The 27,156-nt window shown below is 34.2% G+C and overlaps 1 protein-coding gene across 1 annotated transcript in view; it reads right to left on the bottom strand.

The window, feature by feature from the left end:
• Reck (Reversion-inducing-cysteine-rich protein with kazal motifs) overlaps positions 1-21,203 on the bottom strand; it is a 212,665-nt gene extending 191,462 nt beyond the window's left edge. Inside the window, exon 1 of the mRNA XM_072536786.1 lies at positions 21,024-21,203. Coding sequence (XP_072392887.1) covers positions 21,024-21,126 — 103 coding nt within the window. The 5' untranslated portion in view covers positions 21,127-21,203. The remainder of the gene's footprint in view (positions 1-21,023) is intronic.
• Between the last annotated feature and the right edge of the window lie 5,953 nt (positions 21,204-27,156).

Here is a 27,156-nt window from a genome sequence, read left to right as displayed (position 1 = left end):
AGCCAAGATATACGTCGTCCCCCCACACTTCGTTTGCTCTGAATCTTTCCTTGGATAATTAACTGGAGCAACCGGTACTTTTTCCCTCTTATCACATGACCAAGATATTCCAACTTTCTTCTCTTGATGGTGATCAAGTTCCCGTTCTTTGTTCATTTTTCGAAGAACTTCACTATTTGTTATGTATCTATATATTCTCCATCTACTCGGACCACCACTGATTGATTCCAATACAGGTCAGCTATTAGTTTTAGGTCCCCTCCGTCAATCCCTGTCCTCTTGGCACTTTCATCATTTTTTCGTGCTTGACTCTATCGAAAGCCTTCTTGTAGTCAACCAGGCATGTAAAAACATCACAGCTGACATCTCTATATTTCTGAAACAATACCTGCACGCTAAATAAAGCTTCCCTCGTGCCAACGGCGTTCACAAATACAAACTGATTGGGCGCAATTTGCTCTTTCGTAAATTCTTTTATGGATGACTTTTAAAAACAGTTTCAGCAGATGGCTCATTAGGCTTATGGTTCTATAGTCTTCACAACCTTTGCTACTGGTTTTTTAGGCAATGGAACGAACTCCGATTTGAGCCACTCTACTGGTATTTTTCCTGCCTTGTATATTTCATTGCTTTCAATGCTTGTACAGTCAATGATAAAAAGAACTCTTTGGATTTTATTATTGACCAAGAATTTAAAAAATTATTTATTCGTTAGGCAAAATCATATCGTTAAATATAGATGAGCTAGGAAATCAATATTTAATATACACCTTACAACATTCGGATCTGAATTCTTTAGAATTAGAAGCTAAACTAAAACTTTCAAAAACAAAAAAAAGTAAAAAATTTACACCTTTGAAAACTCTCGACTGGTTCGATTTTATGTCTAAGCATAATAGAAAATGGTTGTTTCTAATGTTTAACCAACTAGTGGTAAAATTTGCCACAATTTCTGTAACAAGTTGTACTCGTGAGATAACTTTTTCTAAGCGAGCTTAATAAAATCAATACTTCGATCGACAACGCTGCAAGACTGTTTGGAATATCTAATGCCGCCTTTTAAAAACTGGCTCTAAAAATAGATAAAGATATTGTAATTGACGAATTTAAAAACAGCATACCATTCCAGCGACGAATGGCGTTGTAATCTGATGTTACAATAAATCAATGTATGTGAATTTTTAATATATTTTTTATGTAAGTGACTGTGACCATCCATATTTTCATTATGATCCGCAATAATTTAATATAAAAACAAACGCAACTCATTTCTAAAATATAATGTTTTTCATATATAAAAATATTGTTGGAAATTAAAAAAAGTATATTGCGAGGGAGGGGCGCGATTTTTAGCATTGAAACCCACACTTAAAAACCTGGCCACACCTATGCAGGCAGGAATCATTTGAATTGTGTATAATGGTTAACGAATTTTGAAGTTATCGGACAACACACAACAAGATGTGCTTAGAATGATGAATGCAGAGAGGGATCTGCTAAAAACAATTAAAAGAGGAAAACCAGAATATTTATTTTGTTAGAAAATTCAAATACCCATATCTACGACTCATTATTCCGGAAAAAGTCACAGGAAAGCAATGGATTTTGCACAAGAACCTTTCTTAGGCATAAAACAATTGACGCATTGGATCTATTTCGCCAGGCATCTGATAGGAAAAGGTTCTATGATATTGAGCTTTACCTATCAGCGGCCAACGTTTGCTTTTATTGCAATTCATTTATTGAATTTGCATCCAAATTAATAGTCTTTTATTTAAATGGCCAGTTGACAGGTGCGTAGTAAAGGTATTTTAAAAGATGTAAAATATCTTTACTACGCTTCCACTTAGTTCAAAATGTCAAGAGAATCATCGCCCAAAAGTTGTTTACCATAAAAAATTAATTTTATTGTCTAAACATCTTTTTTATTTAGCCATCTCAAAATGCAGACAATAATCATAACAGTATCTATATCCATTCAAAAGCGAATGAATCTGATTTGCATAATTACTCAACACTCGAAACATCAAATGGATTAAAATTCCAACTTGTTAAAAGATAAATGTTATGGTTTTACATTTTGTTTTTCTTTTTCAAGTGTGAGGTGAATGTCTATAGAACCAGTTGTGACATTCATTTGCATAAAAATGAATTCACATTTGAAATAATATACATTGCACATTTTATCAGATGAAAATATATTTATACAACAGCACTATAAGCTTAATTTAGGTACATGTCTTGGTTTGATAGTTGAGAGATTTGATACTGAAGGGAGACTTAACCCTTACAGGTCCACTTGTGTTACTTAAATAAACTGTCGTCATCAGTCTCAAAACGTTCCGGCTCACTTTCTTTTTAAAAATTTGAAATAATAATGAAATAATATAATGAAATAATAATAAAAAAAACAATGGTTTTCAGAAACTTACTGAGGTAGCTGATGTTTTTGTTGGTAATTTTTGCGAAGAAATAGATTTAGAACCAAGTATTTTTGTGAATTTAAAATATGCTCCCATTACATCCGTTCAATAAATATATTTAAAAATATTTATTGGCATATGTATATTATCTGGTTCACACTTTGCTTCAAGTTGATATGTATTGGTAGAAGGATGAGGATATAAAGAAGAAGAAAAAGGGACATTATAACAGAAAGCATGAGCCGACATAGATTTTGTTCGATCAAACATGAAGAGAAGACAATAGTGAAGAAACGACTACATCAGTGTCAAACTTAGTACATGGACGTCAATCTAAATTTGCTTTACCAGATGAAACCAGATTCGACAATATTGGCCACATTACAAAAAGAGACGATACTATAATAGTACAAGAATGTCGGATGTGTAAAAGTATTTATTTATTTTTATTGTATTGTATAATGGCTTTGGCATAGCCAATTAGCCAGACTATTTGTGGTAGTTACAATTTTTGATTTTATTACCTAAGCCTATTTATAATATAAATTTACAGGAAGTAATATGTTCGTATACACATTCAATTTTTGACATATTTACAATTTTTGATTTGAATACCTAAAACTACTTATAATTTAAATTTACAGGATGTTATGTATTCGTAGATACATTTTAATATCTGCTTATTATTTGAAAAAATAATAAAAATAATAAAAAAGTTTTTCATGCATCATTTTGATACTTTATTTGTACTGTCCACACTCCAATATAAAGTGCTGCAGATCTCCCACTTTACCACAGGAGCAATATGGGTTATCAGTAATACCTATGCTGTGTTTGTATGCAGGAGTAAGTGCCTGGTTTGATCTTATTCTGTTTATTGTTTTTATAAATAACCTATTTGTCTCATATTTGAACCATCTCTCATCGGGTATTAGTGGTTGGCAAGCTCTAAAGTTTATTCCAGTTGTACTTTGGTTGTATAAACGTTGCCATCTTTGTTTGCAGTTGTTTCTACTGATATTATCTATGTCTGCTACTGGAAGAAGTGTGTAAAAGTAATACTATTTATTTGTGTAAAGGAGTGCATCTACACCCCGAATGTTTCGAAAATTTTCACCTTAAAATTTAATTTACATTTGTATTGTATTTTATTGTATTGTATTTTAAGATACAATATGTTCCTTTATCTTTTTGGTTGTAAATTAGTCTTAATTTATGTGTTTTTAATCCAATCTAGAATTAATTGTCAAATTTCTCTTTGTTTATTGTATCAGCCGTTAATGGGTTAATACTATAAAAATAATAAACTTACCTCAAATTTACTTAGCTTCAAAACTATTTTAAAGTTAATAATAAAGTCTATTTAATAAATAGACAAGAAACAAGTCACAATATAAAAACAAAGATAAAGGAAGCGAAGGAACGCTGGCTGAAGGAGAAATGCGATGAAATCGAAGAGTGCGACAGAAGATATGACTACCACAACATGCACAAAAAGATCAAAGAATTAACAACTAAAAAGAAAACCAATAATCCCCACCCGACACTAATAGACGCAGACGGTAACCTTATATCAGACGACTTGAAGCTCATTGACACATGGAAAGATTACGTAGAACGACTTTTTAACGATAAACGCAGAGCGACAGTGGACCAAGATGACGACATGACTGGACCCGAAATACTAAGGTCTGAAGTGGAAAAAGCCATTTCATCGCTAAAAAACGACAAAACACCAGGTCCCGACAACATACAGGGCGAGATCATAAAACTCCTATGCGAAACGGATGACCACTTCCTCGATTTTCTGACAGGCCTTTTTAACACCTTTTACGACAAAGGGGAGATTCCGGAGAAATGGCTTCGATCGACCTTTGTAGCCATACCTAAAACACCAAGTGCAAAACACTGTGATCAACACCGCTTAATAAGCTTGATAAATCACATTACCAAAGTTTTCACCAAAATCATACACAATAGAATATATAACAAATGCGAAGCAAATATATCGGAGTCACAGTTCGGATTCCGAAGCGCATTGGGCACAAGAGAGGCGATCTTCAGTCTGCAAGTTTTAATTCAAAGATGCAGAGACATGCACAAGGACGTCCACTTGTGCTTCATCGACTTCTCCAAGGCGTTTAACAAGGCCAAACATGATAAACTCATGGAAATGCTCAGGAAGATGCATATTGATGGCAAGGATCTGCGCATAATAACCAGTCTCTATTGGAACCAAAGTGCTGAGATAAAGATGGGCAACTTACACAGTGGGAAGATAGATATTAAAAAGGGTGTACGACAGGGATGCGTCCTCTCGCCGCTCCTGTTCAATATATACTCTGAACAAATCTTCAGAGAAGCACAGGGAGAAGTTTCGGAGGGTATCAAAGTAAACGGAGAGGTAATCAATAATATTAGATATGCTGACGACACAGTTATTATCGCAAATGACTGCAACGAGCTTCAAAGACTCATGCAAAGCATACACACAGCAAGTCAAGAATATGGTTTAGAACTCAATACAACCAAAACTAAATGCATGCTCATCAGCAGAACACAACAACCTCTGATGCAATTGACATTAAACAACCGAAAAATAGAACAAGTGGAGACATACACATACCTTGGAACCACAGTCAATACAAAATGGGACCAGTCAACAGAAATAAGATCACGAATTGAAAAAGCGCGAAACGCGTTCAACAATATGAAAAAGTGGTTCACAAGCAAAATGGAACTCAATGGAACTAAAATTAAGACTGGTCAAGTGTTATGTCTTCCTGGTCTTGTTCTATGGAGCAGAGGCATGGACCACAACGGAAACCACCCTGAAGAAACTAGAATCCTTTGAGCTGTGGATATATCGCCGTATTCTTCGGATATCCTGGACAGACCACATCACTAACGTGGAAGTAATGCAGAGAATAGGCAAAAGCAAAGAAATAATCTTCGGACATGTCATGAGGCATACTAAGTACCGGCTGCTACAGTTAATAGTCCAAGGAAGAATCGACAGTAGGAGGAGACCGGGAAGAAGACGACACTCATGGATGCATAACCTGCGACAATGGTTCGGGCTAACATCGACCGAACTGTTCAGAGGTGCCGTAAACAAAGTCAAAATAGCCTTGTTAATAGCCAACGTCCGAAACAGATAGGGCAAAGGAAGAAGAATTTAATAAATATATTCCCAAGAAATAGAACAAACCACACCTATTCACATAAAGAATGTGCAACTAATAAACCATTTCTCTCGTTCCCATTCTTTCCAAGAACGTTATAGACCAGCGAAATGTTGATAAGTTTACCGATGTTTGAAACTATTCAATAAACTTGTCTAACTATACGTTCGTGAATCGCACCATTGTATATTATTACGGGGGCAAATTTTATGAAACTATCTTACTTTTCACTTACATATTTACATTGGCGAAGCATACACAATAAAAATGACCCCGGTAAGAATTTACTTCTGATATTTAACATTGTTGCCGTTAGCTCTTAGTTCAATTTGGAGATGAAACACCTTCCATTGAAAATTGTCCTAGTATAGTATGTTTTTTTCCTACATTGGCATTAACGCCACATATCATTTCTTGAGTATTTGAATAATATTAAGAACTGTTCCATGCTCTTACTTAAAGGTCTCCTTTCTTAGTATTGAACGAAATAAAGACCAATTACAAAGCATACGCACAGAAGTTGAAGGAACGAAATGTTTCGCTTCAAATTTTCGAGTTAAGGCCATGATCGACAGGCGAGTAAAACTGCGGTTTTGTGGCTCGTCGGTAAAGCTCGTCAGTGTATCATTGCAATACCGCGGTCTTATATACCTACGAGCCTGGCTCGCGGCTCGTCAGTTTGTTTTATTTTTTACTTGGCTCGTCTGAACACAATAATATGTTAGCTGTGGACGGTTGACAATGACCGTTTTGCTCGCTAGTCGATCAGCACCAACGAGCCGCGAGTAAAACCGTCGTTCTTAAAACTGCGGTATTATGGCTCGCACGTCGATCACCTACTTTATAGAAGCCCACTGAATCACTGGTAACCATTTTAGAGTACTCTGTATATACGAATATACATATTAGGATCTCTTCAAAAATTCAACACTGTTTAGCAACTTGTAATCTTTAATTCAAATACATCCACATCGGTTGTAAAATTAATTTTATAATACTAACAACCTATATACATTGCGTCAATATTTATAATTAATTAATCCGGTATCAGTAATTATACAAATAACGTTTGTTTACAAAAAATAAATAAGAATAATCCTGTTACAGAGCGTTGAATCTTAAAGTAGTACATAAATATTACGCCTAATTGGAATATTTAATGAAATAAAATGTTGGATATTGCAACTGTTAGAGCCTCGCCCACGGTCTGACCAATGTATTTCTCAATTTATTATATTTAATTTATATATGACATTCATATGACAATAACTTAATATAGTTTATTAGTATAAAAGGTTAACGTGCAGATTATAATAATAATTATAAATTTATTTCTCAAATGATATTAGTATGCACTTTGGACTAGACTGTGCTGTATACTAAATACAGTCAAGAGGAAAGGTTCAGCCCGTATGTTTCGATATGCAAGATAGCCAAAACATCGAGGCAATAGGTGAAAATGATATATACAACACAACTAACTCAAACTGAGTTTGTACAAAGAGTGAGACAGCTAAATCGGTCATATCTTAATAGTAAAAATTTGTTTAATTTGTTTGGCATTAAATACGTACGCCTGTTCCGCGCTGAGCTACTCATTTGGTGTTATAAAGTGGTCAAAAATGGATATAGAGGGTCTTCAGCGGAAAATAAGAACACATCCCACAAGGGAGAGCAAGGAGTAAGAGGACTTATGGACATAGGTGAGCAACTGGATAAACAGGTTACTAATTTAAGAACTTATTTTCAGGTGCAGGCTGAGACATCTACTTTACATCGAGCAATTTGTGCAGTAGATGATACAACGCCGCTTAAACTGAGGGAACAAGAAATGCGCATAAACCACCTGACAAAGCCAGAAAAAATGGGCACATGGATAAGTAAACCAGTGCGCGGACGACATTTCAATGAGATCAGCCAAAAATATGTCGACAATACAGCGTCGAACTATTGGTTGACATCAGGAAAGATGTTTCCCGAGACTGAAGGATTCCTACTTGCCATTCAGGATTAGATTATTCCAATTAAAATATACTTACTGTTAAAAATACTAAACTCCAAAGTGACAAATGCCGATATGGATGTCAAGCACAAGAAACCATCCAACATCTTACCGTGGGCTGCCAGGCGTTTGTCGGTACTGATTACAAAGAACGCCATGACTCAGTAGGAAAGATTATCTACCAAGAACTAGCTGCCAAACTGGGACTTCTCCAAACCGACCATCTTCTTTATTATCAATACGCCCCTGACAGAATGCTTTCAAATGACAACTACAAGCTATACGGGGATAGCGCTATGCTCACAGACCAACCAAGGCACATAATAGACCGGATCTTATACCAGTTAATAAACTTACTAGGCAAACACTTATTGATGTGGCGATACTTAACACCCATAATTTTCGTGTTAAATACAAAGAAAAGTTCGCCAAGTACAGAGATATAGAAATACAAATCAGTAGACAATGGAGAATGGGAAGTACCCGGACAGTACCTATTATTCTATCCACTATTGCTGTTATTCCCAAAAACCTTGGTCTGTACGTGTGTCCACATACAGTTAACTCGCACGAATTATATCCGTCAGTAGTCGGTTTCTGGACGACATCAAAGAATATTTACGCGTTTTGGTAATTTTGGACGGTATTTGTGAATGTAGTGGTTGTGCCCGTAAACTGTTCATATTGGTTTTAGTTCGAATTCGAATTTTTTTTTAAGAATCGAGTGGAGTAACGAACAGTGCTTGCAGTTAATCGACGAATATGAACAACATTCAATTTTATGTAAAGCCAAACATACCCAGCAATAAAAAATTCGATGCATGAGAAAGTATTGCAAATAATTTAAAAGTAATATCCGCCAACTTTTATGTGGATATTTTGGTAGTACAATTGATATCCAAGGGTGGATATACTGGTATACCCAAATATCCTTATGTGGATATTCTGGTAAACACTATAAATTGTCATATAAATTCAGATTGCTTCAAACGTTTTTAATTAAAAACTTTTGCTGCTATACAGCTCCCTACGTCAAAAAATGGCCTGGAGCGGAAGGGGTGTTAAGTTGGACTTATCTTCAAATACATATTTTGTGAGTGTTTTACAATCTTTTTTCAATGCCAGTCTCATATTTAACGTTAAAGACATCTTGTACTCTATAAATATTACAAAATTTATCCATAAATTTTACAATAATATCAATTCTAAGTCAGGTATTACTCGAATGTATGACAAATAGTATTTGATAATAGTGAAACAAAATTAACAGAACATTTTTTAATAGATTACGTTTTCTATTTAATAACTTTTAATTAATAATCAGCTAAAAAGTTTTTTTACTGTATAACATATGTAAATCAATATTTCTTGTTTGTTGATTATTCCATAAGATACTATTTATTGCATAGGCGTTCACATTTACATAATAGTAAGTGAAATAGAACAACGATTATTGAATATATTGTTAATAAGTTTAATATACATCGGTTGCAATAAAAGTATTAAAAAGCTAAGAGATAAACTGGAGATTGTCCTCTTAGAGATTAAAACGGTTCTAAATATAGTCGCTGGCTTCTTGATAATTTCAACTGCTCCCTTAATTTATCTTAATTGATGAATGAGTTCAAGTATGTATAAATTTTAATTGGTACAAAAGTTTTAACGAGTAAATTGTGAGAAGTAAATAGGTCGCCATTTTAAGAAAGCAGGCTGTAGAAATCTTTTGTTTTGGTGAAGTTAATATGCAAATATTTCTTTTCTTAATTTGTATTATTCGAAACTGGTACGTAGTGCAGGACTATTTAATTCCTTTAAAGTAAATTATACTTAAAGAATCTAAAAAATACTACAAGAAAGATTAGTCAATCAGTGGTGTCATCCAAAAGTCCCATTCATCTCATTGTAAAGGTCGATAATTTTCATCTAAATGTTAAGTTCATTTCAGTTAATTTCAAGCATTACATCTCTATGAGATGTAATGCTGTTATAAAGAAGCGCTACTACCTGACTTGACAATGGCAAGTGCGAGCTTGCCGAAACGTCGTCAAAATAATGGTTTTTATCAAAACCAAAATTATTCAACGCGGAGTCAAACCCCCCGAAAAACTACAGAAAGCACATACAACTCCCGCGTAACTCCCACATATATATATATATATATATATATATATATATATATATATATATATATATATATATATATATACACTTTATTAAGTCCTGGGTTAGTCGCTCTGGTATAAATAAAAAACAATTAATTATTTATATGCAATTTCTTCTGTCCACTGCTGGACAGAAGAGGTCTCTGTTCTCTCCCATTTTTCGCCACTCTTCACGGTTCTGTGCTTCTTGTTGCCATTTCTGGGATATTCGTCTAATGTCGTTTATCCAGCGTGTTGGTGGTCGTCCTCTGCTGCGTTTGTCTTCTCGTGGGCGCCAGTCAATTAGTTTTTTGGTCCATCTTGTGTCTTTCAGTCTCGCTATGTGACCTGCCCAATTCCATTTCAGCTTGGCTATACGTTCGACGACATCACTGATACCTGTTCTTTTCCTTAAGTCTTGATTCCTTATTTTGTCTTTTTTTGTCACGCCGAGAATTGATCTTTCCATGCGCCTTTGTGCCGCTAGCATTTTAAGTGCTGTTGTTTTTGTGAGCGTGAGAGTTTCTGCTCCGTATGTCATAATAGGAAGAACGGCATTGGTCAAATGTCTTCCGTTTCATAGCTATCGGGATGTTGCTCTTAAAGATGTCTCTTAGCGAACCATACGCCGCCCAAGCAAATGTTATTCATCGTTGAAATTCGCAGGTCTGGTTGTCCTTGCCTATTCCGATTTCATGACCAAGATATATGTACTTTTCTGTCAATTCTACCACTTGATTTTGAATGATTAGGTGTTCGCTGGGAACTAAATTTGTCACAAATTTGGTCTTACTGATGTTCATTTATAGACCTATTGTTGAAGATACGTTTTCTAATTTTTGTACCATTTGTTGTGCTTCACCCAGATCTTCGGTAATATGTACTATGTCGTCGGCAAAACGCAGATGATTGAGCATTTCTCTATCTATTTTTATTCCTCTATTTTCCCACTTTAGCATTTTAAAGGCGTATTTGAGGACCGTTATAAATAATTTAGGTGAGAGAGTGTCGCCCTGTCTCACACCTCGCTTGATATGAATTTCTCTGGTGGTATCATGTAGTTTTACACGCATTGTGGCGTTTTGGTATGTTTGTACATGTTTGTAATATTTGTACTAGCTTTGTGAGCTCACAAATTATTTATTATAGCGAGTTTTAAATTCTCAACGCTGTTCTTCACGAGGACGTCACGAGTGAGCGGAGTTGGCAGATTGAGACTCCGAACTTGAATGGAACCATATCTCTGTTGATAATGGCTCCAAAATGGGTGCCAAAACGTCGAGATTTAAATTCTCAACGCGGTTCTTCCCGAGAACTTGGTAATTATAAGCAGGTCACCATAAAAATTGTGAGTTTTGCCGTGACGACGACGATATATCATTACCATACATTAATCGATTCTCTGAACAAATGTCGAATGAGTTGGCAAAATATAATATGAATGTTCAACATACACAGTATTGATACATGATACATATTGAACAAACACAGCAATGTCTACATAACAGGGTTATGGTACACAAACATAGGTTACAAACTAACAAATTAAATAGGTATCAAAAATTAAAAGATCAAAATTCTATCAACAATAACTGATATCAAAGATCTTCCAATATGGACAAGAATAGTGCTTAACTAACTCTCAAAATTTTAGCGCGATATATTCTATCTATCTATCTATACAGCCCTTGCTGTCCAATTTTGGACATAGGCCTTCTCTTCCTTCCTCCCCGTCTCTCTATTGTAGGCAGTTTGTATCCACTTCGGGCCTGCGTGTTTCTTCAAGTCATCTGACCATCTCATTTGTGGCCTTCCTCTTTTTCGTTTGTAACTATATGGTCTGCAGCGCGATACATTAATTATTTTAAAAGTTATATTAATTATTTATCCCAGAGGCAACTGGTATCTTGTGAAAGGTGATTTACTTTTAATGTGCACCAAATAAGTTAAAAAACAATAATTTTTATAACCAAAAATCGTTTTACAAAGTTACTGATGAAATATTTTTTATGTTGGAAAAGCTGACAATTTTACACGATTTAAAAAAAAGTTATCCTAGGGCGGTTAGGTAAAATTTAGGTAGAATTTTTTTTTAATTTGCAGCAAATTTGTTTATAAGGATTAAGAAACGTAATTACTTTAATTTTAAGGATAAAGCTTAAAGTTTCATTATTTAAATTTTAAAAAATATTAAACTTAAACAGCATTTTCTGTGAGTGTTAAAAATCAGGCTGAAATGAAGATTATTCGGACCGTATGGAGGGACAAACTAAAAATTCAAGCCACCAAAAAAAAAGACCTTAAAAATATTATATTGTATTGTAGAAAACGATATTATAAAATCGTTTTTCTTTATGGCCACCAAAGTAGATTAGATCTTTGTATGCTAACCACTGGAAGTGGGAAATAAGCGGGAGACATTCGTTGGACTTAACATGTGTGATTTTGTATCTTTGTTTCCTTGTTGTAAAGCTGTAAAAACTGCCTTACCAATTTATCATCGAATTCTGGTAAAAATTCAGACAGTCCTGTAAATTTTGATTCGATTAGAGTGTAACTTCACATTACGCTGCAGGGGGAACTTCATGTTTGGACGATATTTAAGAATTACATTTTTACCTTTTTGCCTAAAGTTATTAGTAATCATTTTAACCCTTAACTAGAAAAGGACCAAAGAAAACAAGTTAAACAATGTATGATTGACAAGCCTACTTTAAACGGGCTTAAAAGGATTGCTAAACCTACTGAGTAGGGACTTGGTTAATTTCTTTACCATAACATAGTTTGTTGTTTAGATATTTAATGTGTTAAATCTTATATGTTATCTAACTATTAATTAGATTATGCTATTTTTTTTATTGATGGTTTAAAAATCTTCTAAAGACGTGTGTTGCATTCAGAGTAAAAGGATAGGCCCAACTGCATTTCCCTTCTTGAAAGTCGTGCATTCGTGTGCGTCCATGATGCCCTGCCTACCAACTAAAACTACCTTCACGCACATCTAGATTTGTTTAGACCGTCCTAACACACATGCGCCTCTTCCTTTTCTTTCGTTTTTCCCTTTAGCGTTTATGCCTGTTGTCGTTCCTTTCTAGGATCTCTTTCCTTTTTATTATTCTAGTTATTGTCCCCAGGATTTCTTTGTACTCATTTTCTCCTCTTCCCGCCACTTCCATTATGTTATTCGCCCTAACTTCTACTACCCTCTCGTTCGTGAACCTTTTGCAATCGAACACACAGTGTTTCGCCGTGTCGTTAATCCCGCAGGCAACGCAGTTGTCATCTTCTTGCTTCCCTATCCTTACTAGGTAGGCTCTGAAAGAGCAGTGCCCTGTAAGAAACTGTGCGAAGAAGTAGTTAGTCTCATTATGGCCGTGTTCTACCCAGTATCTCATGTTTGGTATGAGTGTTCTTGTCCATTCAGCCCTACGTTCGTTTTCTCACTCTTCTTGCCATTTCGCGATGGTCACACCTCTCTCGTCTGATTTGTCGTTTTTACTCAGGCCGTACGTGATTGCTCTTTTTCTCACTAGTAGGTGAATTGGTGACAGGTAGACAGAAAAAGAGACAAGCAACAATATTAAAAAATGATAATAACGAAATAATTATGGGTACAGAAGACAAACTAGAGAGATGGAAAGAATACATACAAACTCTTTTTGACGACGATAGACCTTGTTCTCCACCATCCACAGATAATCGAATAAATGAAAAAGGCCCAGAAATAACCAAAGAAGAAGTGATTCACGCAGTAAAATCTCAAAAAGATGGAAAAGAAACCGGTCCAGACAATATCAATGTCGAAATACTTAAACTAATTGCAGATAACGAAAGTAAAAGCCTAGATTTAATAACAGCACTATTCAATAAGATATATGACACAGGTAAAATACCAACAGACTGGCTAAAATCAACATTCGTAGCATTACCAAAAAAATCGAATTCCTCACAATGCGATGATTATCGAATATTAAGCTTGATGTCTCATGTCCTTAAAACTTTTCTCAGAATTATCCATACACGAATTTACAAGAAGTGCAAGTTCCAGATGAGTGACACTCAATTCGGATTTCGAAACGGATTGGGAACACGAGAGGCTCTTTTTCTTTTCTTTCAACTGGAGTTGACGAACAAAACTTGCGAATTATCTCAGAACTATACTGGCACCAAACGGCAACAATTGAAATAGAGCACACAACATCCGAAGAGATACAAATCCGACGAAGAGTGTGACAGGGTTGCGTCTTATCACCGCTACTCTTTAATTTGTATTCGGAGTCTATATTCAGAGAAGCATTAGACGAGGTCCAAGGCGGAATTAAGATTAACGGAATCAGCATAGACAACATCAGATATGCTGATGATACCGTCTTAATAGCAAGCAACGCAAAAGAACTACAAAATATAATAAATGCGGTAGTTCACCACAGCGAAATGTTCGGTTTACATCTAAACGTTTCCAAAACTAAAGCTTTAGTATTTTCAAAGACACCAATAAACGTGCAGGTGTATGCCAAGGGTCAAATAATAGAACAAGTAAATTCCATAAAATATTTGGGAACAAATATCAATAGTCAGTGTAATCCAAAAAAAGAAATCCTATCAAGAATCGAACAAGCAAGGAAAACATTCATGAGCATGAAAACATTTTCATGCATTCAAAAAGATCAGACCTTAGTCTACAGCTTAGAATCCGAATAATCAGATGTTACGTTTTTTCTGTCTTACTGTATGGCTGTGAAATTTGGACAATGGACTCTGAAATAGAAAAAAGAATAGATGCCTTTGAGATGTATATATACAGACGAATAATGAGGATTCCATGGGTACAAAGAGTTACTAATGTTGAGGTACTTCGTCGCATGTGTAAACAAAAAGAATTACTAAGAATAATCAAAGAGAGGAAAATGCAATACTTGGGTCATGTGCTGAGAGGCGAAAGATATGAATTACTTCAAGTTATACTGGAAGGAAAAGTAAAGGGCAAAAGATCAGTAGGAAGACGCCAGAACTCGTGGCTGAAAGACCTGAGGAGATGGTTCGACCGCTCATCCGCAGAGATCTTTCGCGCAGCAGTTTCCAAAACTACAATTGCCATTTGGATCGCCAAACTTCGAAAGGAGACGGTGCAATGAGAAGAGGTGATTTGGTAGCACCCCTGCTATCACTTGTAAGGCAATTGTTGAAGTCGTCTTATATGCCCTAGGGTCTATAGACCCTCAGCTGGGCTTTCCTCTAAGCTTTTTCCAGAATTCTTCTATATTCTTGTTTATGCATTACCTGCTACCATACTGGTGCTGCGGATAGTATGGTGGTGTGGTTCACCTCAAAGGGAATTTTCCTTCTACCTCTCCCCGGACCTCCTATGTTTGGCGATGGTGATCTTTATTAGCGCTGATGTTCTTTGATCGGCTTTTTTCGCAGTATATATCATGTGTTCACCGAAGGTCTGTTTGGTGCCCAGTATTACGCCCAGATATTTGACTTTCTTGATGGGTAGGATATTTTTTTCCTGTCAGAGTAAAGGAGATATGTCCTATCGCTCTTGGATCCTTCAAGATTATGGCCTCCTTGTACTGTGTGGCTATCGTCAGTTCTCTCTCCTCTAGCCACATCCTAACTAGTTCAAGGGCTGTGTTTGTCCTATCAATTATGGACCCATTCTCAAAGATGAATCTTAAATCATCTCAAAGATGATTAGATTATGATATAATTATAAATTAGATTATGCTTGGTTCCGGTGATGCTTGCATTAAACAAGATCTATAATATTATCATATTTATCTATTTTTTCTAAATTTATTGTTAAACATACATATCTCTTAGTTGTCTCCATAATGACTTCTCTTGTGCTACCCGCTAATTCACCATTTTAACTTTTAGAGTACACATTTCGACTAAGATATCTAATACTAGTGTATATTTTCAAGATATTAAATTTTCCAGTAATAATTCTACAAAATGTAATATATCAACATCTTATCGCCCATATTCAATACATATATAAATGTTCCCATTTAACCAATTTTTATGTCCATCAGTTTTGATGAGTTTATCTCATTAAGCTATTCTTTTATTTCCAATATGTTAAACTTTGTATAAAAATATTTAATGTATAAATAAATATTTCGTAATGTTTATCTATATAGAATAACATTTATTACAAAAGTGGGACTAATCTAACGATTTCTGATAATGCAAAAACAAGTTAGTGCTCCATCAAAATTGTTTTACTTCAAGTTTTTCTCTGATATATCTTTTCATTCAAAATATATATTAGGTTTTTTTACAATATATCTTTGTAGTACAATATCTTTATTAACTTTTACCCCATGGTTTCCACCTTTCGTTGCTTGTTTTCATACCCACCTTAAATTTTTGATTTCACGCTTACTATTATTATCGTATTATGCATTGCTACATACATGGTGGTCCTTAAGTAATTGTACAAAAAGAAACAGTAGATTCTACACTTTAAAATATTACGATTTATGCCAACTTACTTAAAATGTTGATATTAAGAAAGATACAGAGTGTTAAAGCATGGCCCGAAAATTTAAATTAAAGCATGGCCCTAAAAAATGATTACCAATTTTTCCACAACATACGTTAATCTTCTCTTCTAAATTCTATATTTTTTGGTAAAATGCTCGAGATGTAGGATTTTTAAAACTGAAGTTTTGCTGAAAATCAAATCTTAGATCGGTCAAATCAAAGAAAACGAATGGCAAGAATACTATAAAAAATTGCTAACCGAAGACCGCCCCGAATTCAAAGAATCAGAAATAGACGGAATAGAAATCTACACACATGACGAAATCGAATTAAGCCTAGCTGAGGTAAAAAGAACGATCAAAACTCTAAAGAACAAAAAAGCAGAAGGTCCCGGCGGAATACCAAATGAATTGATAAAAAACGGATCGGAAAAGTTATTCCGTATGATACATAAAACATTTGAGAGAGCACTGAATGGAGAAGACTTACCGGCAGAATGGACCCAAGCATATATGACATCAATATACAAGAAAGGAAATAGAAAAAACTGCGAAAACTATCGGGGAATCAGCATTATATCGTCTATAGGCAGACTGTATGGAAAGACCATAAAGGAAAAATTAGAAATATATATACAAGATAAAATCGGAGAAGACCAGGCAGGTTTCACAGCGGGGAAAGCATGCTTAGATCACATTTACACGGTCGAACAACTAATAGAAAAAAGAATGGCCAAAAATAGATCCGTCCATCTGCCTTTTGTTGATCTTAAGAAGGCATATGACTCAATACCTAGAACCAAGCTATGGGAAGCAATGGAAGACATCGAAGTTCCACGAAGATTAATAAACGCGGTAAAAGCACTCTACAAGAATAACGAAGTAGCTATCAAAACGGGCAATAGAATATGCAGTCCATTTAAGACGACAAAGGGACTACTACAGGGTTGCTCCACATCCCCCACCCTGTTCAAAATATTCCTGGAAAAAACCCTGAAACCATGGAAAAGAAAGTGCGAAGGAATGGGTATACCTGTAAGGAACGAATATCTATATACGCTAAGTTTTGCCGACGACCAAATAGTGGTCGCACAAGACGAGGATGACCTCAGTTTTATGATGAGAAAACTGGAGCAGGAATATACAAAGAATGGGATGGAAATAAACCTAAAGAAAACTGAATACCTAACAACGGAGAATACAGAAATAAAACAGCTGGAAATAGACGAAGGTAAACAAATCAAAGGAACAGACAAGTATAAGTATTTAGGCTTCATAATATCAAATAAAGGAACAACGGAGGAAGATATAAAAAATAGACTAGGATAAACAAGAGACTGCATACGAAAATTGAACCCGGTACTATGGGATAAGAACATCAGCATGAAAACAAAGAAAAAAATATATAATACCATGACAAGAAGTATCCTCACTTATGGGTTTGAAAATTGGACAATAAATAAGAAAACCAAAAACAAAATAAGAGCAACAGAGATGGAATTAATAAGGAGAAGCTGCAGAGTAACAAGAAGAGATAGAATAAATAACATGGAGATTAAGAGGAGAATGGGAATGAACTCCGACATAATAGACTACATCGAACAGAAGAGGTTAACCTGGTACGGACATGTCAGAAGAGCAGACCAAAATCGGTGGATAAATAGAATAACAGAGTGGAGCCCGATAGGAAGAAGAAAGAGAGGCAGACCCCGAAGATCTTTCAGAGATGAAGTGGACGTAGCAATGAGTAGAAGAAACCTACAGGAAGGGGACTGGCTAAACAGGAAAAATTGGAGAAAACGGTTGAGTGAAGGAATACAGTGAAAACTGTGGAAATCCTTGTATATATAGATATTACAAAAATCACTGATTAATCGAAACAAGACTTATTTTTAGATATCAAAAGCATTCGTAACATTAGCCTAATATGTTAAAATTTCCCGTAATCCTTGGGGTTGTCTAATGATGATATCAAAACTGGCTTAAAAAAAAGGTGGTAGGTACAGTAGCTGGTACTGTAGACTAGAGCGAAGCTTCGTACTATGTTTTCTATATTTTTAAAATTTAAATAATATTTTTAAAATTCAATAAAGTAGTTTTAAACAAATTATAATATATTAAAATAATTCAATAAATTATTATGTTTGCTAGTAGCGCCACCTGCTAACGCATCAACAAAGCATACGTTGTTTACTTCTGACAGACCCGTCAAAGTCAAACTAAATATTAAATTATTAATAAAATATAAATTTGATCATTAATGTGATAGGATAATGATTGAAAGGCCAAAGGCAAAACAAACAAACAAAAAAAGACCCCTTACTTTCAGGAGAAAAAGTAATGGTACGGGCCTTAAGGGTATCACATCTAAATAACGGTGTATGTGCCAAACAAGAGACTGGAAACAGCAGGGGAATATTTAACATAAATGGTATTTACACATAATACCATGAATAAATTAACCCTACATTCAATGTTTTTTTTTCGTATATTTAGACAGAGAATGTTTGTTTTTTTAACAAAGTGGATGGAAGATGCTGTGTAGAGGAAAAATATGGTTTGATTTTTTTAGTCTATTTCTTGCCAATCGACAAAAATAAAATTTTTGTAAATAAAAATCAAAGGCGGGGAAGTTGTTATGCTTCACAAATATGCATAAAGTTTTTGAAATCCAGAGAAGAAGAAAATTTTGGCAAAACTTGTATTTCTGGTATTACTAGATGTAAGAAAGTGATCAGTGCATATTAAAAGATTCTTTCCGGTAAAAGTAGTTTGTGTATATAAAGAACAAATATTAGATTGTAATCAAAAAATGGATTAAGACATTACTTAGAAAGTTCATTTAAGTAGAATAAGAAAGATTTCGTTTCAAAAGAATTCGACGAAAAAGTAAGGTTAACAATGGTTTGGAAAACAACTAGCTATCTGATTGTTTTCGAGAGCCGACAAGGAGAGAAAGATTTAATTTATTGTAGTGGTTTTGTTGATTGCTAGAGGGAAAAACAAAAAAATATAAATTAGATATTTCAGAGAAAGGAAATAAATGGAATTTTGGGTTGTTTGAAAATGGCAGACCGTGATTGGTTGAGAAAGAGAAAGTTGGAAAGAAAATTCGTGGTTAGAAGCTTATTTGAAAGTGGAAAAAACATCACCTGCTCCTGTGCCGTAAAACTAATATCATAATACTAATAATAACGTAAGATCAAAGTAGAGAGAATTTATATATCGAAAGGTTTTCCCTTTTTTTTTGAGTTAAGTTTGTTATGAGAAAGAAAATAATCTTATTTTTCGAAAGTGTTTAATTTAAAAGAAAAGTGGAAGCATTTTTGGTTTCTTGTACGCTGACTAAGAGGAGGGTAGCAGGTTTGATAGCAACAGCATCTGTAAGTACAGCCAATTTATACTTGCATTGGGAAAACCCAGTAATCATAGGGTAAAAAAGTTTGTTTCAGTACGAGAGATCTATGTTAGATTTTGGGGGCAGATCTAAGGCAGCCGATTAGCGTACAAGTTCTACAAGAGAATACATATACAGGGCGTGATTTTGAATAATCCCACACAGAGAAATTTTGAAACGGATCGTTAATAAAAAGAAATTAATTCAGAGGGATGTAATGAATTTTTTTTAAAGGTATTTGAATAAATTTTATTTAACTTTTCTTTTATTTTCCTTATACTCCCGCTGTATATTTTAACACCATTACAAGGTAAAGATATTTCAGAACCCAGAGAAAGTCCTGAGATAATATTTAAACAAGTAAATTAAAATTTGCCTCTGTGATTGAAAATTTTGAGATACATTAGAATAGAATACTAACTGAATCAAGCAATAGTGTTGCGCATATCAGATTAAATCGAGAATATGAGCTGGATCTCAATACGAACAAAACAAAGTACATGGTACCATGGTAGTTAGTAAGCGCAAAATATTAAATGCACATCTTTAAGAAAACCAACAGCCAATTGCAGGGTAAACGCTACACATATGTTGGTACTAACATAAACAGTCAATGGAACTACTCTACTGAAATACAACAACGCATAGGGAAAGCAAGACCAGTGTTCATAAAGATGAAGTCTCTTTTCAGAAGTCACGATTTACCACTTAATAACAGTACCAAAATCTCTATCATCAGATGCTATGTATTCTCTTCATTATTATACGGAGTAGAGGCATGGACGCTCTCTGAAACTTCTTTAGAAAAGCTTGAGGCCTCCGAGATGTGGTGTTACATGCGCATCTTACGAATTTCGTGGGTGAATCGAAGGAACTCGAGAACATTAATATAATCAAAGAGCGTAAATTAGAATAGCTTGGCCATGTTATGAGAAATTAACACAGATATGGCTTATTGCAACTCATTCTTTAGGGCAAGGTATTTGGAAAGAGAGGACCAGGGAGAAGACGAATATCTTGGCTTCAAAACCTAAAGAAGTGGTTCAATACGTCTACAACCGGACTATTACGAATAACTGTAAGTAAAGTTAGGATAGCTATGCTGATTGCCAACATTCGGAATGGATAGGCACCATAAGAAGACGAAGACTAATTGAATCAATTAAGGTTTTTTTATAAATGTATTGAACTTGAATAAAATTAATAACTGTTTAAATTAATTAAAAGTACAATATCATAATACATAAATACATATATATATATATATATATATATATATATATATATATATATATATATATATATATATATATATATATATATATTTATATATATATTTCATGTTTTGTTCATAAGATTTTCAACGAGACAGCTGACGTACCTTGTGCAAACGTTCCTTGAATACAACACCAAAAACCCACATAAAGTATTACATTTCGTCCACAGAACTTGCGAAAATCACCAAATGCAGTCTTTGTCGACATGCTGGCGATTAAAAATAACACACGTGCTACGGCCGTCACGACGTTTACCAGCAACAGTCCATCCCGCACCGAAGTTTTCAACGAACTGAATTAAATCGGAACGATAAGCGGAAAGAGACGTTTCAAAAGTCGTGGAGAAGCTGTTCACTGCGGGACGGGACGCCAGAAAAGCTTTATCGCTAAGCTGTTTGTGCTTTATCTCAATAATTTATTGTCATTTTGATTTTTTTTTCTCGTGAAAACGTATTTTCCCGAAAAAGAATGACCGAAGATAGATAAGTATAAACTAAAAATGGCTAAAATCTACATAAACATAACTATAAAGTTAAAGAAGCTAAATATGGACTAATCATTTTCAAATATCCAATAGGAAATTTATAATAAAAATCTTTAACTTTCTTATAATTACTTTCATAGTTAAGTTTCCGGTTTAAGATTAAAATGCAGTTGCTAACTGAAAAAAAAACTTAATTTTAGTGCATAATGAACAAACTACAAATATTTAAAAGAATTCGAGAAAAATTACGTATATTTTGTGTTTTGACAACACCAAGTGTTGTTAAACGCCTGCTACTACGAAAGTTTGTTTGAAAGCTACATGTTTTTCGAATCGTTCCAGTAATGGAGTGCGATTTGTATTGTTTAAATCCACCTGAAAATTATGTCTTTGCGAAAAGTTGATTTTTTTATTTCGAATTAACGATATCTTTGGTCATTGACACGGGAGTAAAGGTTTACAATAGTACAGAGTTATGAGTATTTACATTACAGATACTTAAGTGGTTAAAGAATAACAATATTGTTTGAATTACATTTTGTTAAACAATGGTGTATTCTTCAAGAAGTCTATTCGGCTCTTGAGTCGGCTTCAACAGTTCAGAAGTTCTTTTAATAAAGAAGAAATCGAAATAAAAGTTCATGATGTTAGAGATAAATAGCTGTTAACATTAGGTTGTATTTCTCTTAGCTTTGTCTTTGGTATTCCAAAGTTCTTGCCACTTGCCTTGGTTATTTCTTTTGAATTTTGATTTTATATCTTTGTGGACGTGGAGCTGTATGTTGCAGATGGGTAAATTGGATGTAAATGATTCTTTTGCAGCGCTTTCAGCTACCTCATTTCCTTGGATGCCGATATTAGAAGGCACCCATATTATTGTTACTGTGAAGTTCATCGAGAAGTGTGGAGATGGATTGATTCTAGTATTTTTTGTTATGTTGATTGACAATATTTTCTAACGAATAAATTGCTGATAAGGAATCGGTACACAGAGCACAAAAAAAAATTCAGGAGCTTTTCAAATACTGAAAAGTTTTCCGGAAAACACGCTACATTCGTTAGATATTCGGTATTGTCCTAATACGGTATTAACTTTAGTAGCAAAACAGCCAACCCCATCTGTGTTTCGGGATGCAGCGGTATAAATTACCTTATCATAGTGGGACGTATTCACAATATCTTTGAAAGATTGTGGAAAAACGATATTATTTGTTTGTTGCTTATTTTTTTTTTTTTGTTTAACTTTACGTGTCTCGACTGCGTAGGTCACTGACGCAGGTACAGTTTTATTACATTACATTACAAGAATATACAGTAACATTACAATCGATAAAGAAATCATTAAATTGAATGAAAAAGACAGCAAAGATTGGATTTCACGTACAAAGCGTCTATGTATCTGTTGATACGTATTTCGACTTAATAAGTCTCATCAGAACAGTTATTCATAGCCGTTCTCAACGTGAAAAATAATCTTTTCTGTCTTTTAAGAAGCAACAATAAAATGGCTTCGTTATGGACGCAATAGCGACATCTGATAGAAAAATCGGTAAGATAGTTTCGAAACAAATTCAGATTTCTGCTTTAATCTGAACCTTCTATAAATTCAAGGTATAACAGACGTTGATAAAGATGTTAATAGGGACATGGGGAATCTAAAATTTACATTCCACGACATGTCTATCAACTAAGCAGAAATCCTTAACGAATTTGTTTCTTGTACTCATACAGAGTAGATCCGAATAAAATGAAAAAGACAGCAAAGATTTGATTTCACGTACAAAGCGTCTATGTATCTGTTGATACGTATTTCGACTTAATAAGTCTCATCAGAACAGTTATTCATAGCCTTTCTCAACGTGAAAAATAATCTTTTCTGTCTTCTAAGAAGCAACAATAAAATGGCTTCGTTATGGACGCAATAGCGACATCTGATAGGAAAATCGGTAAGATAGTTTCGAAACAAATTCAGATTTCTGCTTTAATGTGAACCTTCTATAAGTGCAAGGTATAACAGACGTTGATAAAGATGTTTATGTCTCTATTAACATCTTTATCAACGTCTGTTATACCTTGCATTTATAGAAGGTTCAGATTAAAGCAGAAATCTGAATTTGTTTCGAAACTATCTTACCAAATCATTAAATATTGATACAATTATTAATTATCAAATTCTAAACTACGTTTTTTCTTCTAAATTTCCTGGTAAAGCCTAGTTTCATAAAGGAAATTAATAAGGTTTTGGAATTGATCTGGAGAGCAGAGAATATTTTGTATGTTTCGACTCAAAAGATTATTTTTTCTGTTGTTGTTAAAATAGAAACAGTCTATGAGAATATGTTTAACAGATAGAATATTACCACAGTGTGTACATGTAGGTGGATCTTGGGAAGTCATTAAATGTTTATGAGTTAGTCTTGTATGGCCGATTCTAAATCGGTGAATTAAGATTTTGTTTTTTCATGTCATGGAAGAAAACTCAAGTTTTTTAACGGTGGGATGGATATCACGAAGCTTGGAAGGGATTTTATTCCAATGATCTTGCCAAGACATTTGGATGATATTTTTAAAATACGACTGTAAATCTGTATGTAATTGTATGTTTTCAGTCTCCTTATTAGTAGATGCGGCTTGTTTTGCAAAGAGGTTGATTAGTTCATTACCAGGGATTCTTACATGAGACGGAATCCGGATTATGGTTATGGATACTCCCAGTGAGATTAAACCATCCAAAGAGTTTTGAATAGCTTGACCCAAAGGATGTACCGTGTACATACTTTTGTGAGACGCTAAAGAGTCTGTACATATTGCTACTTTTTTATATGCTGGTGATAGTAAGTTTGTAGCTTGGATAATAGAGAATAATTCAGCAGTATGTATGTAGCAGAAGAGCAGGAGACTACAAGATATGATTAAATCTGTGTTTAAAGTTACAGCACATCCAACAGCTATCGGACTCTTAGAAACATCTGTGTATACAATTTGCTTGTCATAATTAGTTAACGATGCTTGTCATAATTAGTTAACGAGAGATTAAAATCTGCTTTCAATTTATTCCAGGGAGGTTTAGGTGATATTAATATTGGAGTTGTGGCTGAAAGATCAATTTTATTCAGATGTGGTGAAATATACTGTGGGATAGATAGATAGAAGTTTAATAGGAGAAAGAGAGTTTAAAAGGTCATTACTTAGTAATTTATAGGTTGGATTTTCGGGATTAGCTGAGATTCGAGACGAATATTTTAAAAGGAGTTGACCGCGATGTAGTCAGAGGGGAAGTTCATTAGCTTCTCTGTATAAACTTTCTGCGGGGCTCGACCTGAAGGCTCCAAGTCAGATTCGAAGTGCAGTGTTGTGTACAGAATTAAGAAGTTTTAAATCTGATGAGCTAGCTGACATATAAATGAAACTGCAGTAGTCTATGTTGCTTATTAATTGGAATTAAAATTTGTGAAATAATTTATTTCAACTTTCGGCGCAGAATATCAAGATAAAAATATCGATCAACTTCTTTTTCTTTGTTATCGATCCTCTTTTTGCGACAAGGCAGTATTTTTGCCAACGTAAAACGCCGATAGAATGAATTAAATTTTGGTTAAATTTCGATCAACGACTTAATTCATGAAATTTGAACATGGATTTAAGACCAAGTAAGTATAATTTTAAGTGTAGAAAGAGATTTTAATATCTCAGAAGTTCCATGTTTATTTAATCTGGTCCTGTTCTTTTTTTTTATTCTTTGACGTTGTAGAGTACGAATTCAGGGGGAACTGTCTGAACATTTTAAAACAAATAATGGGCTGCGCCAGAGAAACCCTCTCTCCTGTATACTGTTCAATATGGCTCTCTGGTTCAATCTGGTTGTGATCTCCTCGACAAGTTCTTCTAACAACAGTTTTTCTTCTTCTTCTATACAACTGGTTTTCGTCTATACAACTGCTACGATTATACCCAGTGGCAGCTGGTGAAGAAGGGCTTTCAAATAACGTTTACTATGTCGCACTTAATGGCTGGAGTCAATTTTTTGCCCTGTCTCCTGAGATTCCCAGATTTATTCCCCAATTGAACACGTGCGTCGTGAGCGTTTCGACATAATGTGTCGAAAACTTCTTAATTTAGATCATCTTCCTCAAACTTTAAGAGTATTTCGAAGGGGGTTAATTAGAGCATGGAACATCCCAGCAGGATATTGACCTGACCACCTAATCAGAAGCAAGCCCAGACGCATCTAAGAGTGTGTTGTCCAACCAGGTGCATCAGCCCATTATTAATTGATTTGCCCCTGTAAGTTGTTTTAATCATATCGAAACTGATCGTTTTTTTATTACGCCACTCTGTATAATTGTAAAAACAAATTTTAAAATATAATAATCTATAATGAGTGTTCAGATTTCTATGTCACTTAGTATATTAAATTATGTAGAGAAGATACAGGAGAGATTTTCTTGTACAATATTTTACTTGCGAAGTCTTGTTGTCACAAGTACCTACCTACCAATCTTCTTTGAATATAAAGTTTCTATAAGGTCTACCACCTACGATCCACTAGTCATGCATGTTGTTCGACCAGTTGTCGAACTCCCTATCTGCATGAAAAAGGTAAAAAATAAACAGCAGTAGCTGTGCTTTATTCATGTTATAATTCGTGGTATTGTCCAATAAAATTAAATTTAATCTGTGGAAAGTTCTTATATAACTGTTGTGCAAAATATTGTATAGATAAATGATGGATTCGACCGTTACTTGATGGAAATTAATTTTATATAACAATAAAACACTGAAAACTTTGTTTTCAAAACTTCCTCAAAATTTATTATAATTTTTTTGTCACTACAGTTGTTTAAGCAGAGTGCCTTTATCAACTTAAAATGAGATGTAATGATAAGATATAATAAATTTTGGGGAAGTTTTGAAAACTGTTTTATTGTTATATTTTATAGATATAAATTGAAAAAAAAAATTTAAAGGAAAAAGAATCTTAGTATGTACGAATAATCATATAACATACGAACTTGAGAACGTTAATTTTGAGACACCAAAAAATATGCAAAAAAAGTTACTACTCCTACCCTTGGTTTCCCTTTAACACGTTCGCTGCGTATCTGGAAATGGATACGTCACTACCGAACTGAAGTATATTTTAACTGTTTTTTATAATGTTAACTTAAGGGAATAAATAAACGATTAGTAAAAAAAATATATCTTAAGATTTACCTGTCAATATTGACATGTCGCCCATTGGCGACATCAGCACTGATCGACAAAGTTACATCTGCCGTGCTAATGTCGCCTATGAGCGACACTTACATTTTAGTAGTAAAACGATGAAACATCGTAGGTGATGGTCAAATCTAACATCTTCTACTCAATTCTACTCTTTCACCGTGACTTACATTTTAGCCAAAAAAAAATTTGGAACATTTTAAAATTATATTTAGGTTATCTAAAGTGTGTATACTGTTTTGTTCTAATAGAATATTAAATTTATTTAAATGTATATCTCTTTGTTTAATATATGAATTTTCATATACTATATGTAAACTAAAAATAATTTGATCAAAATCAGAATATGATATTGTAACCTTTCGCGGATCATGGATAAGCTGGCTCTATGTAGAATGTTGTTAAACCTTCTGCTTGAATATGCTGGACGTAACTTCAAGTCCTTTGGTATTAGGTTGTTGTCTCTACATCTTCGTAAAAATTTGATTGAATTTTGACAATGTGCCAGTTTCTTGTATAGAATTTCCAAT

The sequence above is a fragment of the Diabrotica undecimpunctata genome, chromosome 7, assembly GCF_040954645.1.
Source record: "Diabrotica undecimpunctata isolate CICGRU chromosome 7, icDiaUnde3, whole genome shotgun sequence".
In the NCBI taxonomy this organism is placed as follows: Eukaryota; Metazoa; Arthropoda; class Insecta; order Coleoptera; family Chrysomelidae; genus Diabrotica; species Diabrotica undecimpunctata.
This window is presented reverse-complemented; position numbering and strand designations above follow the sequence as displayed.